Source organism: Syngnathus floridae, chromosome 1, assembly GCF_059516105.1.
Source record: "Syngnathus floridae isolate MCC-2025c chromosome 1, RoL_Sflo_1.0, whole genome shotgun sequence".
Lineage (NCBI taxonomy): Eukaryota > Metazoa > Chordata > Actinopteri > Syngnathiformes > Syngnathidae > Syngnathus > Syngnathus floridae.
In genome coordinates this window covers 14,459,056-14,473,852 of record NC_142413.1, presented here as the reverse complement: position 1 = coordinate 14,473,852, position 14,797 = coordinate 14,459,056, and the positions used below count along the sequence as shown (strand labels likewise).

The 14,797-nt window shown below is 38.4% G+C and overlaps 2 protein-coding genes and 1 long non-coding RNA gene across 6 annotated transcripts in view; 1 reads left to right on the top strand and 2 right to left on the bottom strand.

The window, feature by feature from the left end:
* Nucleotides 1–148: 148 nt before the first annotated feature.
* sash3 (SAM and SH3 domain containing 3) lies at nucleotides 149–6,801 on the bottom strand. The gene is made up of 8 exons (XM_088373845.1): nucleotides 6,636–6,801; nucleotides 5,433–5,528; nucleotides 3,555–3,683; nucleotides 3,043–3,172; nucleotides 2,818–2,975; nucleotides 2,052–2,264; nucleotides 1,650–1,794; nucleotides 149–671 (listed from the first exon to the last, which is right to left on the bottom strand). Exons 1-8 carry the CDS (start codon nucleotides 6,690–6,692, stop codon nucleotides 427–429), a joined length of 1,173 nt encoding a protein of 390 aa, XP_088229971.1. The 5' UTR covers nucleotides 6,693–6,801; the 3' UTR covers nucleotides 149–426.
* Nucleotides 6,790–12,798, top strand: LOC148404235 (uncharacterized). The gene is made up of 4 exons (XR_015858036.1): nucleotides 6,790–6,859; nucleotides 7,130–9,712; nucleotides 12,196–12,310; nucleotides 12,609–12,798. It is a non-coding gene; the product is annotated as an uncharacterized LOC148404235 (long non-coding RNA).
* xpnpep2 (X-prolyl aminopeptidase (aminopeptidase P) 2, membrane-bound) overlaps nucleotides 8,624–14,797 on the bottom strand; it is a 100,771-nt gene continuing 94,597 nt past the window's right edge. For all 4 annotated transcript variants that reach the window (XM_088373823.1, XM_088373805.1, XM_088373814.1 and 1 more), the window contains 14 exons: nucleotides 14,517–14,618; nucleotides 14,347–14,428; nucleotides 13,845–14,049; nucleotides 13,340–13,429; nucleotides 12,622–12,731; nucleotides 12,461–12,538; nucleotides 12,194–12,265; nucleotides 12,047–12,107; nucleotides 11,843–11,912; nucleotides 11,611–11,715; nucleotides 10,878–10,937; nucleotides 10,700–10,776; nucleotides 10,537–10,626; nucleotides 8,624–9,686 (listed from right to left, as the gene is read on the bottom strand). In XM_088373823.1, coding sequence (XP_088229949.1) covers nucleotides 9,483–9,686; nucleotides 10,537–10,626; nucleotides 10,700–10,776; nucleotides 10,878–10,937; nucleotides 11,611–11,715; nucleotides 11,843–11,912; nucleotides 12,047–12,107; nucleotides 12,194–12,265; nucleotides 12,461–12,538; nucleotides 12,622–12,731; nucleotides 13,340–13,429; nucleotides 13,845–14,049; nucleotides 14,347–14,428; nucleotides 14,517–14,618 — 1,406 coding nt within the window. In that variant the 3' untranslated portion in view covers nucleotides 8,624–9,482. The remainder of the gene's footprint in view (nucleotides 9,687–10,536; nucleotides 10,627–10,699; nucleotides 10,777–10,877; nucleotides 10,938–11,610; nucleotides 11,716–11,842; nucleotides 11,913–12,046; nucleotides 12,108–12,193; nucleotides 12,266–12,460; nucleotides 12,539–12,621; nucleotides 12,732–13,339; nucleotides 13,430–13,844; nucleotides 14,050–14,346; nucleotides 14,429–14,516; nucleotides 14,619–14,797) is intronic.

Here is a 14,797-nt window from a genome sequence, read left to right as displayed (position 1 = left end):
CTCGGGAACAAAAGTGGCGTTAGGCCACAGTGCGGTAACAGCATCATCCGGGTGTCATATCAGACAGAAAGAACTGACTGACCACCATTTTTAAAATGTTATTAAGAATTAGACTGGCTGACATTAGGATACAAAAATGAGAGAGACATTTTTTAACATTCTCAGGCTTTATTCATAAACTATTTACAGCGTGGACTGAATACATTACAGAGAACAAACAACAAATGCAATCCTCACAAAATAAGATAATGCCAATTTGAAAAGGCCGTTTTCTAGGAAACAGTTTGTGTTTACAAAAGTAGAGCAGATTTACATTGTGAGTCGAATGTGTTGGTTTTTTTTTTTCACAACAGAAAGCTCCCACTGCTTCTGGCCCAAAACTCCTGGACGACCAAAAGAACTTTTGTATGACGCTGAAGGCTTCCTTCAACATTCTTCTTGCACACTCAGCTCTTGCATATGCCGTTGGACATCTTTAATGGTCTTCTGCTCCGTCTCCTTGCTTGTTTTTGACTGCTCATCCTTTTCATCCATTTTAGCCTCTTTAGGTCTCACATCCAGCTGCTCTAAGCTCTCAAAGCAACCAGAGTCCCTCGGCTCCTTGATGTCCTCCTTGGGTCCTTCCTCCACCTGCTCTTCTTCCTTCTCCTGCAGACTGGATTCATCCTCAGCTGCAAATTATTTTCATGGTTAGTATAGGATGTCGAAACATGTTTTTAAGTTTTGTTTTGGTAATCTTAAAAAGAAAGGCGACGCACGCACATGCACACACACATACACACACACACACACACACACGCACAAAGCTTTTATTTTACTACTATTTAAGTTTAATGTTGAAACTTTTTTATATGAATATTATGACTTTATTGTTGTAACCTTTTTTGTAATATTAGGGCATAATGATTTTTTATAATAACTTTGTAAGTTTATTGTAATAATATTATGATATTTTACCTTGTTATTTATTCTTCCAACTGTAAAACACTATTATCATTTAACTGTAACAGAGTTTTTCTGTCAATATCACGATACATTTTTCTGAGATTACAACTTCATTCTTATGATATTACATTAATCTCATTACATTACGGCATTATTTTAACATTATGACTTTAATACTTTCCGGGTGGATGTTGATTTAGTCACCGTTTTTTGTCATAATTAATTCACACATTTAAGATGTATAAAACAAAGAGGGTTATTATTTAGGGGATATTATTTAGTAGTTAGTTATTATAAAGGACACTATTTAACATTAAACTCTTCACACAGATTCGACCACTCCCCACCACATACTGGATTTGATCCATCTTTTCAAGTGGTTTTTTTTTTTTATATGAGTTGCTGCAGTTCATTTCATTTCACAGTCACCTCGGGGTTTGTGTGGAGAAAATGAAAAAGTGTGTGGAGATGAGATCAGCTCAAATATCAAGATGTCTGAACACAAGAGTGTGTTTAAGGCTGCGTATAGTGAGCAATAAAACATTTTTAACTATGTCGCTGAGGCACAGAAGCGGGATGGTGGCATAAGAATCCATTCAGGCACACGTCGGAATACAATATGAATTTCTGACTGACAGGGCGGACTTTCTCAAAGATATGGTGGAACATAAACGAGAGACGTAACAGAGGGTCACTAAACCTACAGTCGTGTAGCAGGTCAGCGGCGCTCAGGATCTTTTCGCGTTGATCCGGGTCGGTGATGTTCAGCTCATTGAGGTGACACTCCCTCAGACCCCCGAAGTCTTCCAGGTTCTGAAATCCATGCATAGACAGCAAGGAAGACAACTCCTGGAACAGGATGAATGTCATATGTCACATGTGTGGAACTTGTTAAACACTTGTATCAGGCAACAAATCATTCACTGACACTGTTTCAGAAATAAAATCAGCTGATCATTTGAATCAGGTTTGGTGGAACATTAAAAAGGCTGGACTATTGTTTTGGTTAGCTAGTGGCTAATGATTATAATCTATGAGGCGGCCAATAGATTGTAGCATGAGGGTTAGGTATGGACAAAAGCAAAACAAAATAGTAGGCATCGCACCATTAGACCGATGCGGTCCAGTACTTCTTCCAGAGTGGATGGTTTGGACTTGTTTGTCTTGGCCTTGCTGTCACAACGTCTTCGCCTTGTAGGGGGGTTCTCGTCGGGCAGGAGATTAACGTAGATGAACTTAAAGGATCCCACCTTGTGGTTGAGTTTTCCCGTCCAGGTGCCCACGGGAGGCTTCTCGATGATGTGGATGATGTCTCCTTTCTGAGGGAGGCGGGAAACACAATCATATGTCTTCTAACCTAACTTAACCGAACCTAAACCTAACCCAACCCAACCCAACCAAACCTAACAACAAACCCCGATAAATCCGACTTATTGTTCATATTGTGTCATTGCTGATTCAATCATCTTTTGTGACACATCGATAAGGAAAGGAACCACCATTCCCACCTTTCTAGTCAATGGCCTCACCTAATTCCTGAATGAAGTAATGGACCTCTACAGAAACCAACACTCCAAATAACATGCATTTGCATTTCACTCATCTGCTATCATCTGTTGATTGTCTGTCTGTTCCTTCCCCCCATCCCTTTGTTTTCTCATCGTATAAAAAGATTTTGTGGTTCACCGTCAGCTCATCCATGTGCATTCAGCACATGTGGATCAGACTTGCCGGCTCGGATAATTTTAATTACTGACTGTATATGTGAATTTGTTTATCAAGGGGTGCCTCGATACTAAAGGTATCACTATTTTGGGATACCAAACAACACAAAGCGGATGATTTCAGAATGATGTCATCATGTCGACTCACTTGAAGCTTCAGAGACTCCACATCGTAAGGACTGGGAGTGAAGTCAGTGTGCACCACGGCGCGGCCACAAAAGGGTCCATTGAATGGGACCACATTCTCCTCCAGTCTTATGCTGTCCCTCTGACCGTAACCGCTGTCCAGGCTCTGTCTGTCGCTGTCTAAAGAAGGACACATTTGGACCCGGATGCTCGGCAGCAAAGAGGATCAATGGACAGGAAGTCTTACTGCCAGAAAATGGGCAGGAGACAGGACTGGAAGCCGTGTCTTCTGAGCCTGTGGAGCACGTTGATATCCTTTGGTCGCCCCAGTCGGGGGGGACGGGATACTGTTCCTCACAGCCCTCCCCCTGAAGAGACTAAGTCCGACATTGTGTCAGGGTTATTATTGTTATTTACACTTTTCTATTTTAAACCTTTAACAACATGATGCAAAACCCTCATATCTGAGATTGAAATGGATAAAATGTGGAATTGTTTTTTTATCATGTAAAATAGTGCTCTATAATTTTGTACTTCAAAACATAGAGTACTAAAACAGATTTATACCAATCAGAATTTTTATATTTCTAATACTTGATTATAACTAAAGTAGTCATAGTATATATTTTTAAACATTTATATTTTCACACATTCTTTTACTAATTACATTTGTTTTTGTAATTATAATGCAATCATAATATACATATTGTTCATTTTGTTTCAAAATGTTGTAAAATTAAAATTAAAATGAATATATACCCCTTCCTCAGCCAGAACCTTCTGCACCATCTTGGAGGTCTTGCGTGTCATTGTGCGGGAGATGACATTCCGCCACTTTTTGCCAAGTTTGCCTGTGCTTTTCTCTCCATCCGTGACACTCCCTTCCACCTGAGGACACATCCGTTTAATTTGACTTTCTCCCCACACTGTAACTTCATATACACAGCAGATCAACATGATGATGACATTTGTGCATTGTGTAAACTTTGAGTGTCTTGCTGAAACTGAACTCTTGAAGTTGATTGCAAGAGAGTGAGATAAAATCTGGAGGTTTTGCACTTATACATTTGAATTGCCTCAAAGAAAAACAAACCGGAATTGAAAAACAAATTTTTTGTGCAATTGCGGTCTATGTCCAAACATCAGTCAGCTCTATCAATATCTTATGAAAGATGATAAATTATGTTCATTTATATGAATATGAGGCGAGGGTGGGGGGGCATAGGTGACCCCAGGGGAATGCTTAATTAAGATAGTTATGCATACTCATTACAATTTTACAGATAAACATTTATAGTCTTTATAGTCACTGAGGAGAATTGGGGTGGCATGAGATATTTTATTCTTCCTGGGGGTATATGGATCATAATAATTGAGGTAATAATTGAACAATTGAGATTATAATTGAGAAGCACATACTGAGTTAGATTAACATATTCAGTTGCACTGTCACATCAAGCTACTTTCCGAGTATTCAATCCATTTCTGAACCTCATTATCTGGGATGTTTTCGTCAAGTTTCATGGGAGTGGAAATTAAATTTAGCACAATGTGGCTCTGATGAATCAGGATTAGTGTTGAGTCCAAATTTAGAACCGTCCAAAATTAGACCTAAACATTGATTTATATCAGGATTAATTTTCAAGATACTATGCATTTTCTTCATTCCATTCTGCATTTGAAAAAACATCAAACCCAAATTGGTTTATTTGCACTGACAATATGCACAACAGGGAGTGAACATACAGTGTTTACTGCAAGTGCTTAACAGGAAAGTGAAACGACTGTGGACTGTTTGTAAGGCAGACAGTTGCGGCTCTCTGCCTGACTGCCTCTCGCCATGCAAAGGATATCCTGTCTGCACTTTATGCTCAAAAACACTTGATTGCAGTAAAGTCATTACTATGTACTTCCAATCAAGTGCAGGGAGTTTTGCACTTCTACAACACTTTAAGACCTGAACGCACAGTTCCTCTTTCAACCCAAGTAAGTGCACCTGCAAAACCCAATGCAGGGCAAGGGAAAGTGTCACTGAGCATTTCGATCAACGGGCTGTGAGCGGTCATCTGGTGTGATACAAATGATGACGACTACTTTAGGTAATATATTTTTAAAAAGCACTCTGCAAAAACCTACTCCAAATTAAATGTTAATAAAATAAACGGAGGTTGTGTCTGTCCTTGATGTTGTCAGTTTGTCTTTACTTTGCCATCTTTATTTTGTCAGTATTAGTTTGTATTTATTGGGCATGGCCTGGTGTCTCTCAGTATTTCTAATCAAGTGGCTCAGGGACACTTTACGTCAAGCTTTCCAAGCCTCCTCTCTGTTGTTCCTCGCGATTTTTGTATATAAAGACTCTTTGTTTGTCCTGTCTGCTTCCGGGTCCAGATTTGGTTCCCCATGTGACAGTTTTACTATAGAAAACAAACAAAAAAGTCTCATAAATATCATGCTTGTTTTTTGATTATTCAAGTGTGGCTCTTAAGCACGAAAGCTTGCTCCTTCATCCTGATTTTATGGAATGCATGATATTCGCTGTACTATTAAATATTTCTGTGGAAACTCCTCAGGTCATAAAACAAAACAAAAAGGAAACTCCCCGTTCTGGACTTCTGATTGTGTGCCATGCCGACTCACAGTCTCATCTAGGACGAACTCCTTGTCCGGTGTGACGGGTGAAGTGACTTTGGGCTTCATGAAGTCCTTGAAGCTGCTCGATCTTTGCAGTGTGAGCTGCAAACACACACATTTTTCTTTTTACCCACACAATCCATTACAGTAATACATTACTGAAATCAAGATTAAAGGCTTACAAATACACACACGCACGCACGCACGCGCACACACACGCACACACGCACACACACACACACACACACACACACACACACACACACACACACACACACACACACACACACACACACACACACACACACACACACACACACACACACACACACACACACACACACACACACACACACACACACACACACACACACACACACACACACACACACACACACACACACACACTTATAATCTCCCCAAATGTGTGAAGACAAGGTTTCTCCGAAGTGATGACTTGAATGTGACACTTTCTGCTGTTTCCTGCTAAAGATGTTGAAAATATCCAAACAACTTATGCAACACTGCTATAAAAACAGACCAGAAAATGGATTAAAAAAAACAACCTCTCCCACACGCTTTAAACACATTTGAACTGACACAAAATACTTTTAAACCGTGTACTGCAGTGGTGGCAAAGGCGGACACACCAAATGGCACAGCATAATGAGTTAGATGGCTGCATTAATCTTAAAGCACATATACAATATGTTGTTAAAATATCAGAATAATAACTTGGGAGGGGCATAATGTGGACAATATAGTGCTAAGAGTTTTAATTAAATGCCAAAATTAGAAAGATTAAATTGGATGTGTTGTTCCAAATCTAGTCTACTGGACAGCTGCATTGATGACAAGGGCACAACATGAAGCACTGCTGAAATCTTTTGTTTTGTTTCTAAACTCAAAGTACTTCTGCCCTACAAGAATAGAGGAACTAGATCTTCCCTCACACGTTACCAACTTCAAGTGGTTATTTAAACTATGCATATGCGTGCACGCATTGGTTAGCTCAGCCTAACCACAGGTTTGTTCTGTCATATGCACTTCCTTTGAAAAAAAGTGCTTTGAAAATTCTCCAAGTGTTTAAACTTCAAATGTGATCGTACAGTTTATTACAAGTATGTTTCTTTTCTTAGCTAAGAAAATACTTCTGCTTATGCCATCTCACATTTCAAAGCAATATTTCAATAAAAAGGCTTTGCTCACCTTCTTCTTCTGCACCTGCTCTTTCTCTGAGGCATTGGATGGCTTTCGCCTTAACATTTTGTCGTCGTTGGCGTGCAGGCAATTTGGATCAAATGTTGGGTAATATTTTCTGCCCTTGTCTCTGGGTTGTGAGGACAGATATGAAAAGAGATGAGACAGAAGAGGTGCCCTTCCCCGCTGCTGAAAAAAGAGCGCACGCAAAGGGGAAGTCACATGACCTCATGGTAACGAATGCACTACTGCACACTTCAACCTTCTCTCAGCTGTTTAAAACAACGTAAAACTGTTTTAGACTTGTAAGTACAAGTGCAATGAGAAACAAGTTCAATTTGTTCATTGACTATGCTCAAAACACAATATATTTTCCCTTTGAAATGAATAGAAATACCATTCATCCATTCCAAACCTCAAAACAAAGTTATAAAAACATATAGTTATGACTTGACTTAGATTTACAAAGAATTTAACAGTTTTTGTCGCTCTGTTTCCTTCAGTGCATGCTGTACTGCTCATTCATGTTTGCACACCTTGGCCCCTGGGGGCAGTATTAAACAGACATACCGATATACTGTGTTGGAGCCTCAGCCCCTCGCCTGGCATCTCAATACGGCACAAATATTTGGCGCCAGTGAGTATTTTTCTCTTTCCCTTTTCTGTCTACATGTGTTGCTGCACCATTTGAACACCACCTCAATTTTGGCCCATGGGGTTTCACAATGTATGTTTGTATTTAGGTAACAGGATCTTTGCGGTTGCTTTTAATACACAATGTATAATTCTCTTTGTTTTATGTTTAGTTTGACAGGAACTTTCAACCGAGAATTTTATGAATTATACGTATATGCGAAAGAGCTGCTTGCTGTGACGTGAGTTGAGTCAGAAGCCACCACACAGCACTCTTGTTTTGAATTTGTGTTTGCATCTCAGGGTACCACTGTATAGTCATTTTTCTCAACCAACAACATAAAAGTGTTGCGTTTTCTTCAGTCGAGTGCACTTCATGACGTCTACTGTTGCCACGTTTTTTCCTTCATCAGCACATTGTGGATGAATCACGCCAGGTCTTTTTAAAACTGTTGCGCATGTCTCCACGGTGTGCTTTTTCAGCGTATTTTCATCAGCTGTGACTATTTGTCTGCACATCCAAAGGAGTGTCCTATTTCACAAAGCAAATTGTTCCAAATTTGTATGCATACATTTTGGGACTAAACCACAACTTTTCTACCCCACAAATGTTTCTGTTCCGTACACAGAAATCAGAACTTGCAGTGAGAAAAAAACCCCATCAAAATTTGTTTTTGCCCTTTGTGGCAGACGTAAGCCAAGTCGACCTTGTTATTTTAGTGTGCACGCAAACCACATGAAGAGAGGATGCGCTATCTCAGCTTCCTCTCACGGCACTTCAGCTCGCTGTAGAACCAAGTTCACATTTTGTTGGCACGTCATGGAAATAGCTGCCAGTTATAATCACTCAATACAATGTCAACAGTTGGCACACTATTATGTAGAGTACACCTGCACAATATGAGCTCCAACACAAGAGCGAAATTATTGCAGGGGTTAGGTTCTAGAGAAACCTGACATAGATCAAATCTGTGAAGTAGCAACCAAATTCATTTTATTATTTACATATAGTTTACAGCACTGTTTATGCGTGTTAGGCGCAGGTATAATTTTTGTAAGTATTATTTTTCTCCGCTTGGGGGCGCCATTCTTAAGTACTGTATACTAATTCCTGTGACTGAATGTGTGTGAAAGGTGAAGGTATGATTTTTGTCTACTTGGGGTCAATACTCAGTTCTGCAGTATCTGTGCCTGTGAGTCAATGAAATTTGCCTGGTTGTTAAACCAAATTGCAAGTCACTACTATGCTTAGTTTGACAGTCCACTTTAACTGGGAGTGGCAATAAAAAGCTTTTTTTGAGGAACTGCTCACTATATTTGCCACACTGCTGCTTGTTGTAAGGTTGGTTGATTTTGCTGCCATTATCTAGCGCTCATATCTTATTTTCCTCACAAGTCACAACAAAAAAATAGTCACTCATATGTCAAGGCACCACTGTACTCCTGCTCAGTAGAATCATCAAGAATAAATTCTATTGCATCTGAAACACGTTCTAATTTAATTGAAGGATCTACACTTTCAAATAACATAACATAGTGGGGTACAAATAATATATGTAAGGATATTGATGTTGTAGATCAGTGTTTCCCAACCTTTTTTCATTCACGGCACACCTTTTCATTGGAAAAAATCTCGAGGCACACTACCAACAAAAATCTGTTAAGTGTTACACCAGCTTCTATATTAAAATCAGTTATATTACAACAAAAGACGTAAAGTTCTATTCCTATATATGTATGGAGAGTCGAATAATTGAATAAAAATAAATACTAAATATTCTTTAAATTGTATTTCTTTTGTAAATGAAAGTGACAGTTTTTGAAAAAAGGTTTTAGACAGTGTAAGGAACTGTAAACCATTGAAAGTGATTGTGATCAAAATCCAAAAGAATCAATATGGCTTTGTTTACTGTTTTAGACTAGCTCTATAAAATATTGCGACATTAAGAACAAAGTCAACAATGTAGATGTATAAAAAAATCTCATTGCTCAAATGCTGCATTTGAATGACTTAACACAAGTGGGACAAGTTTGCTTGCCAAATGTACAGTATATTTCAAACATGGCAACAAATCAAATAAATTATGCAGTTTGATTACATAAATAGTGTAAAGAGCATCAAAATTATACAAAAGATCATTTTCAAACTTGGAACAAAAATATGTCTGCGCAAATTCAGTGTTTCTCTTGCCCAATATACTTAAGTATTAATGGCCATAATGTTTAGAGTGCAGCATTATACAACACAGCCACAACCAAAGTGACCAGGGTGGGCGAAGAGGATTGGAGAGATGAAGAAGATCCCGGCCCCACAAAGGGTTCTGTGTGTCTCAGCATCCAGCTCTTCTCCTCATGGAGCCCCTGGCGGTCCAGCTCAGGACCCATCAGCCTCCGGATGGTCTCGTAATATTTGTTCAACCACTGCAGCTGGATCAAGAGTAGAAAAAGAAAAGGTAATTACTGCTTAAGTGGCATATGGTGTTCCACAGGGATGTTTACTAGAACCACTTTGCTTTTAACTGTATACACAAAACACGCTTTTTTACTACAATTAATATCATACATTAACACTCACTTGCTCACTTGTGGAATGTTTCAAACCCGTGTTTTGTGACCATTAAAACAAACAAACAAACAAACAAACAAACAAACAAACAAACAAACAAACAAACAAACAAACAAACAAACAAACAAACAAACAAATCCCAATACTGTGCCTCTGCTTAAACATAAATATCTTGTCTTTTGTTGAAATGAATATAAGCTGAAAAGGCTTTTCATTCCATTGCATTTTTCTTTTACTCAAAGTCCAAGTGGAATTGGAATTTGTATATCAAAAGTCTTTGGATTCATGTATTTCGTCGTATTACATTACTTTGGCATTTTCTGTATTTTACACATACGCTTGTTGTATATTTGTATATTTTGCTGCCCTGCACACTGTAGTTATTGCACAGTTGTTTTTGCACTTTACAAGACTTTATACAGATTAATTTAAAAACGACATAGGAGGAGCTTTGTTTTGTTTTGACGAAAAACACTTTCGTTTTGTTAGTTGGAGAGAAAAAATTAGGGAGGGGTTCAAGAGGAAACCAGCACTCTTACTGCAAGGGAAAGGTAACATCTTAGACATAAGATAAGTTCTTTACACCTTTGAAACAGGAAACTGATGAGATACTGACAAAAAGCTCGTTACATATTACTAACATAATATCACTGTAAACTAATGGCCTTTCTAGGATTTTAGGACATTGTCTTTCATTATCATTTCAATTACCTGGACTGGGCTCAGAAGAGAGATGTCAATCAACTTCCTGTCATACGGTACCAAGGACACAGTGTCAAAGGTCAAGTAGTTATGACCATACTGTAAGTGAAAAACAGAGCCAATTACCATACACCGCTTATTAATAATAAATGACTAAATGATCGGTGAGTACCTTTGTATGGATGGGCACAACGACTACAACATCTTCAATGCGAATCCCAAAGTCATTATCTTTGTAATATCCAGGTTCTGTGAAAAAAATTGGGCGCACCCCCCCCAAAATAGCATACTGTGAATTAAATTTTCATTAAAATCTACAAATGATGTATTTTTAAAATAAAAAGTCTCACCTATCGACGTGAACATGCCTTCTCTAAAGGGAATGTTGTTACTCTGGAAACCAACAGGCCCTAAACAAAAACAGGAGGGTATATTAGTACTATTTACTGTATCAATTGTATTATTCACAATGTAAAAACATTTACAAATAAGAATGAAAATAGTTGTACTAAGTTCATCTTGTTTTTCCTTTTTAATCAGTTCACTGGTTTCTTTTATATCAAACAAATTATTTTAGGTGCATATTAGGTAATGCACCTAAAATAATTTGTTTGATATAAAAGAAACCAGTGAAGTGAAGAATGAAAATAATTCAGTGGAATAAAACAATCAAACTCGAAATAATAATTATAATAATAATAATAATCAAACAACTTACAAAACAGAAAACTACATAAAGATAATCGGTTATAATAGTATTTGGAATTTGCAATAGTATTTGTTAAGTGTATTATTCACAATAGTTATAATAGTATTTGGACGTTATAATAGTATTTGTTAAGTGTATTATTCACCAAAAAACTGTATTTATTTTTTTGAACAATATATTTGATCGTTAAGAGATGTTTATTTTAAAATGTTTATTTGTAAACAATTTTCATTTAACTTTTACCTTATTTAAGTATCGTTAAAAATATGTATAGCCCTGAGTCAATGGCCAATGTTACTTAGAGTAAAAGGCTTAAGAAGTACTGTTTAAACATATTCTATGTGAGTAAATATGAGACAAAAGAGGCGGCGTACACTCGTGAACACCAAAATAGTTGCCGACTCCGTGTCCTGTGCCGTGGCCATAGTTGAGGCCCACTTCCCACAGTGCTCTGCGGCCCAGCATCTCCAAGTTTACACCTGGGGGCAGACCACAAGCTTACACACTCACACATCCTGCTGCAACCTCAGCAACAGTCCAATGTGACCATCTAGTGGTTACTTGATACACTAAGATTTTAGCTACTGATGAAAGAAAATTCCCCACCTCTGGTCCCTGAAGGAAATATGGTTCTAGATATTTCAATATTTCCAATGAGCACTCTGGTGTAGGCCTCCTAGTTAACAACAATATAATTCAACTTTAGTTTATTTCAGATGACAAAAACGTCAACATAGAAGCAAATTTCTTATAGTGTTGCCTTGAGAGACGACAAATTAGTATGACTATGTATCAGATGCGTAGTGTTACCTTTTGCATAGCAGTGGGGGTCCCCCAGTGGACTGTCCTAGTGATGTCCGTGGTCCCGTCTCTGATGTGGTGGAGAGAAATCATGACACCAAAGTGACACACGTACTTTATGTGTGTGTGCATGTGTGCGTGCGTGTTGTTACTCACAGGTACTGACCACCAGAGTCCACCAGGTACATCTCCTCCACTGTCAGGTGCCTGTTACTTTCGACTGTTGGGCTGCAGCATGAAAAGCGCAATTTAACAATGACGAACTTATTTGTGGTGCGTTTTGGTCTATTTAGATTGATTAAATAAACATACTATCCAACCATCCAAATTGCATTCATTCATCATTCAATGGGAAAAGAGGATTTGAGTGTGATCATGGAATGAATGAAACCCGTATCTCAAGGCACCACTCAGGACGCTTACCTGTAATGTGCCAGTGCCGCATTCGGTCCACTTGCAGAAATGGTCTCAAAGCTCGGGCCCCTGTTGTCCTTCTGTTTGCTGAAAAATATTTTTTGTTGTTGCTTAATATATTCAAGTGTTCAGGTTGTCTTGTGATTTGTATGTGCAGTATTGAGACTGACCTGCGACAGCGATTGACATACGCTGAGGCGCTCAGCTCCGTCTCCTTTCCCGTCGGCACCACCTTCTCCAACCACATGAGAAGCTGCATGACAGCCACGGCATCTCTCACCTGGAAGGAAGCAACAATAATCCATTGAGCAATAGTAGGATAATGAAAAAAAATACTAAGAATACTAATAAAGTGTAATATAATAAACAAGAAATGACAAGAACATTTTAATAATAATAATAATAATAATAATAATAATAATAATAATAATAATAATAATAATAATAATAATAATAATAAATACAGTGAGTCCCACATATTTGCGATTTGGCACCTACGGATTCGCCATTTTACTTATTGTTTAAAAATATTTTTTGTAACACCGTGCCATGTTGGAGGAGAAAACCCTCGTTTTTTGGGGGAAAACGCTTTTTTTCCCTCAATTTGTTTCTTCCAAAAATTTGTTTAAAAAACCAACGTAAGCATTTACTTTTTCACTCAATTTTGTTTAAAAAACAAATGTATAAGCATTTACTGTAGATGGGTGTCAATTAAAGACGCAATTCAACATTTTGCTAATTGCAGGTCAGCCTGGACCCTATCCCCCTGAGTATTAATAAATACTACTAAATAGTACTACTAATAGTCCTCCTACTACTAGCAGTATTAATATTAGTATTAATAATAACAGTAAATTAATCATGCATTGGCGTGCGTGGATGACATACGTGAGCATCCCTCAAGATGCGCTGCTCAGTGTCATCTTTCACAGCTTTGGTGGTCAGTACAGGAGAATAGGAGGTGCTCATGACTTTGTCCTACAAGATGCAAGTCAGTAAAAATGCAGCAAGAAAAATCTAATCACACAGGGAAGTACGTACATAAGACAAAAGCTTTGGGACATAAAAATTCATTACTCAATGAGAAGTCGGATTAGTCTGCTTCCGAAATCTTAATTCTTCAAGCTAACAAGACATTTTGGACAACGGGGGGATGGGTTGATGTGTGAGAGCATTTCACTTATTGTGAGCGCTTTCTGTTGGTACCCAAATTCAAAACCAGAATCTGCGAGACAAATGTGCAAACATGCTACTCTCTCAAGTGCAATTTCCACAGACACACTCAACCGTCTCTTCAGCTTGTTTCCCCAGGTGTCCAAATACTTCTTTTCATTTCGTATATTATGTATAATAGTCATCACAAATACAAATCAGTAGACTATGAGTATCATACCTCTGTTTTTATGATCTCATAAAGTGCGTAATTGGTGTACTCGGTGCCGATCCACACTTTGACCTCCGGCCGGCTGCTCACGTACTCCTTGAGGTGATCCAAGATTGTGTCGTAGCTTTTCAGCTGCACACAGAACGGCCCGCTGCATGAAGCGTTCAGGTACGTCCTCAGCTCTTCTGTCACCCTTTCTCTGTGCAAAAAGAGCCTGATAGACATGTCGTGAGGAAAGATGCTCAATAAAGCAATCACATGCTTACACATTAGAGCCAGAAGAGATATCATTCAGGATGACCTCACAGGCAATTGAAATGCTTCCACAGACACTGCCGAGACATCACACACTACCAAAATGCAGATTTGGGAATATTACACAAAAGCATTTCAGGTTATTATAGTTTAGCATTCCAGTACGAGTTAGCACTTTTCAGGAAATTATGAGACTATTAGGTAATCCTGAATTATGTCCTTGCTGGCCTCTCGACGGGATCAAGAGAAAATGTACCAGATCTCATCCATGGTCAGCAGTGTGTATGAGTAGAAAAAAGGGTTGTAAGGGATGTCATTGCCACGCATATTGAACAGCCCTTGAAAATGAGAAATACAGTACACATCACGGATATCAAAAAGTTTGTTGTGTGTATGTAATGTAGTGTTCGTTTTAAAGTGACTTACATGCTGTCTCATCGAGCGCTGACAGCAGGAGAGCGGTGGGCTCGTAAGGATTCTCCTTCATATGATTTCGGATTTGCTCCACTTTCATTTGCCAAGGCCTTTCTGTGGATGACATTAATTTATGTTTGTTACTCATTACAATGTGCATGTATAACACTTTTATCTTGCGTCCATCCTCTTGAGTTAGAGCCTATCTCAGCTAAATGAAACAAATACCAGGCACTTACAATATAAACAAATACAATCATTAACAAAATGAGCTGATCTTTGGCGTAATCCCA

Bases quoted from the DNA above. Each gene is read 5' to 3' on its own strand.
- sash3 (XM_088373845.1), bottom strand. From the start codon at position 6,692: ATGTTAAGGCGAAAGCCATCCAATGCCTCAGAGAAAGAGCAGGTGCAG. The intron at 3,684-5,432 runs GTGAGTCGGCAT...ATGTGTCCTCAG, and splicing joins AGTTCGTCCTAGATGAGACT to GTGGAAGGGAGTGTCACGGA. The intron at 1,795-2,051 runs GTGCGATGCCTA...ATCCTGTTCCAG, and splicing joins TGGACCGCATCGGTCTAATG to GAGTTGTCTTCCTTGCTGTC.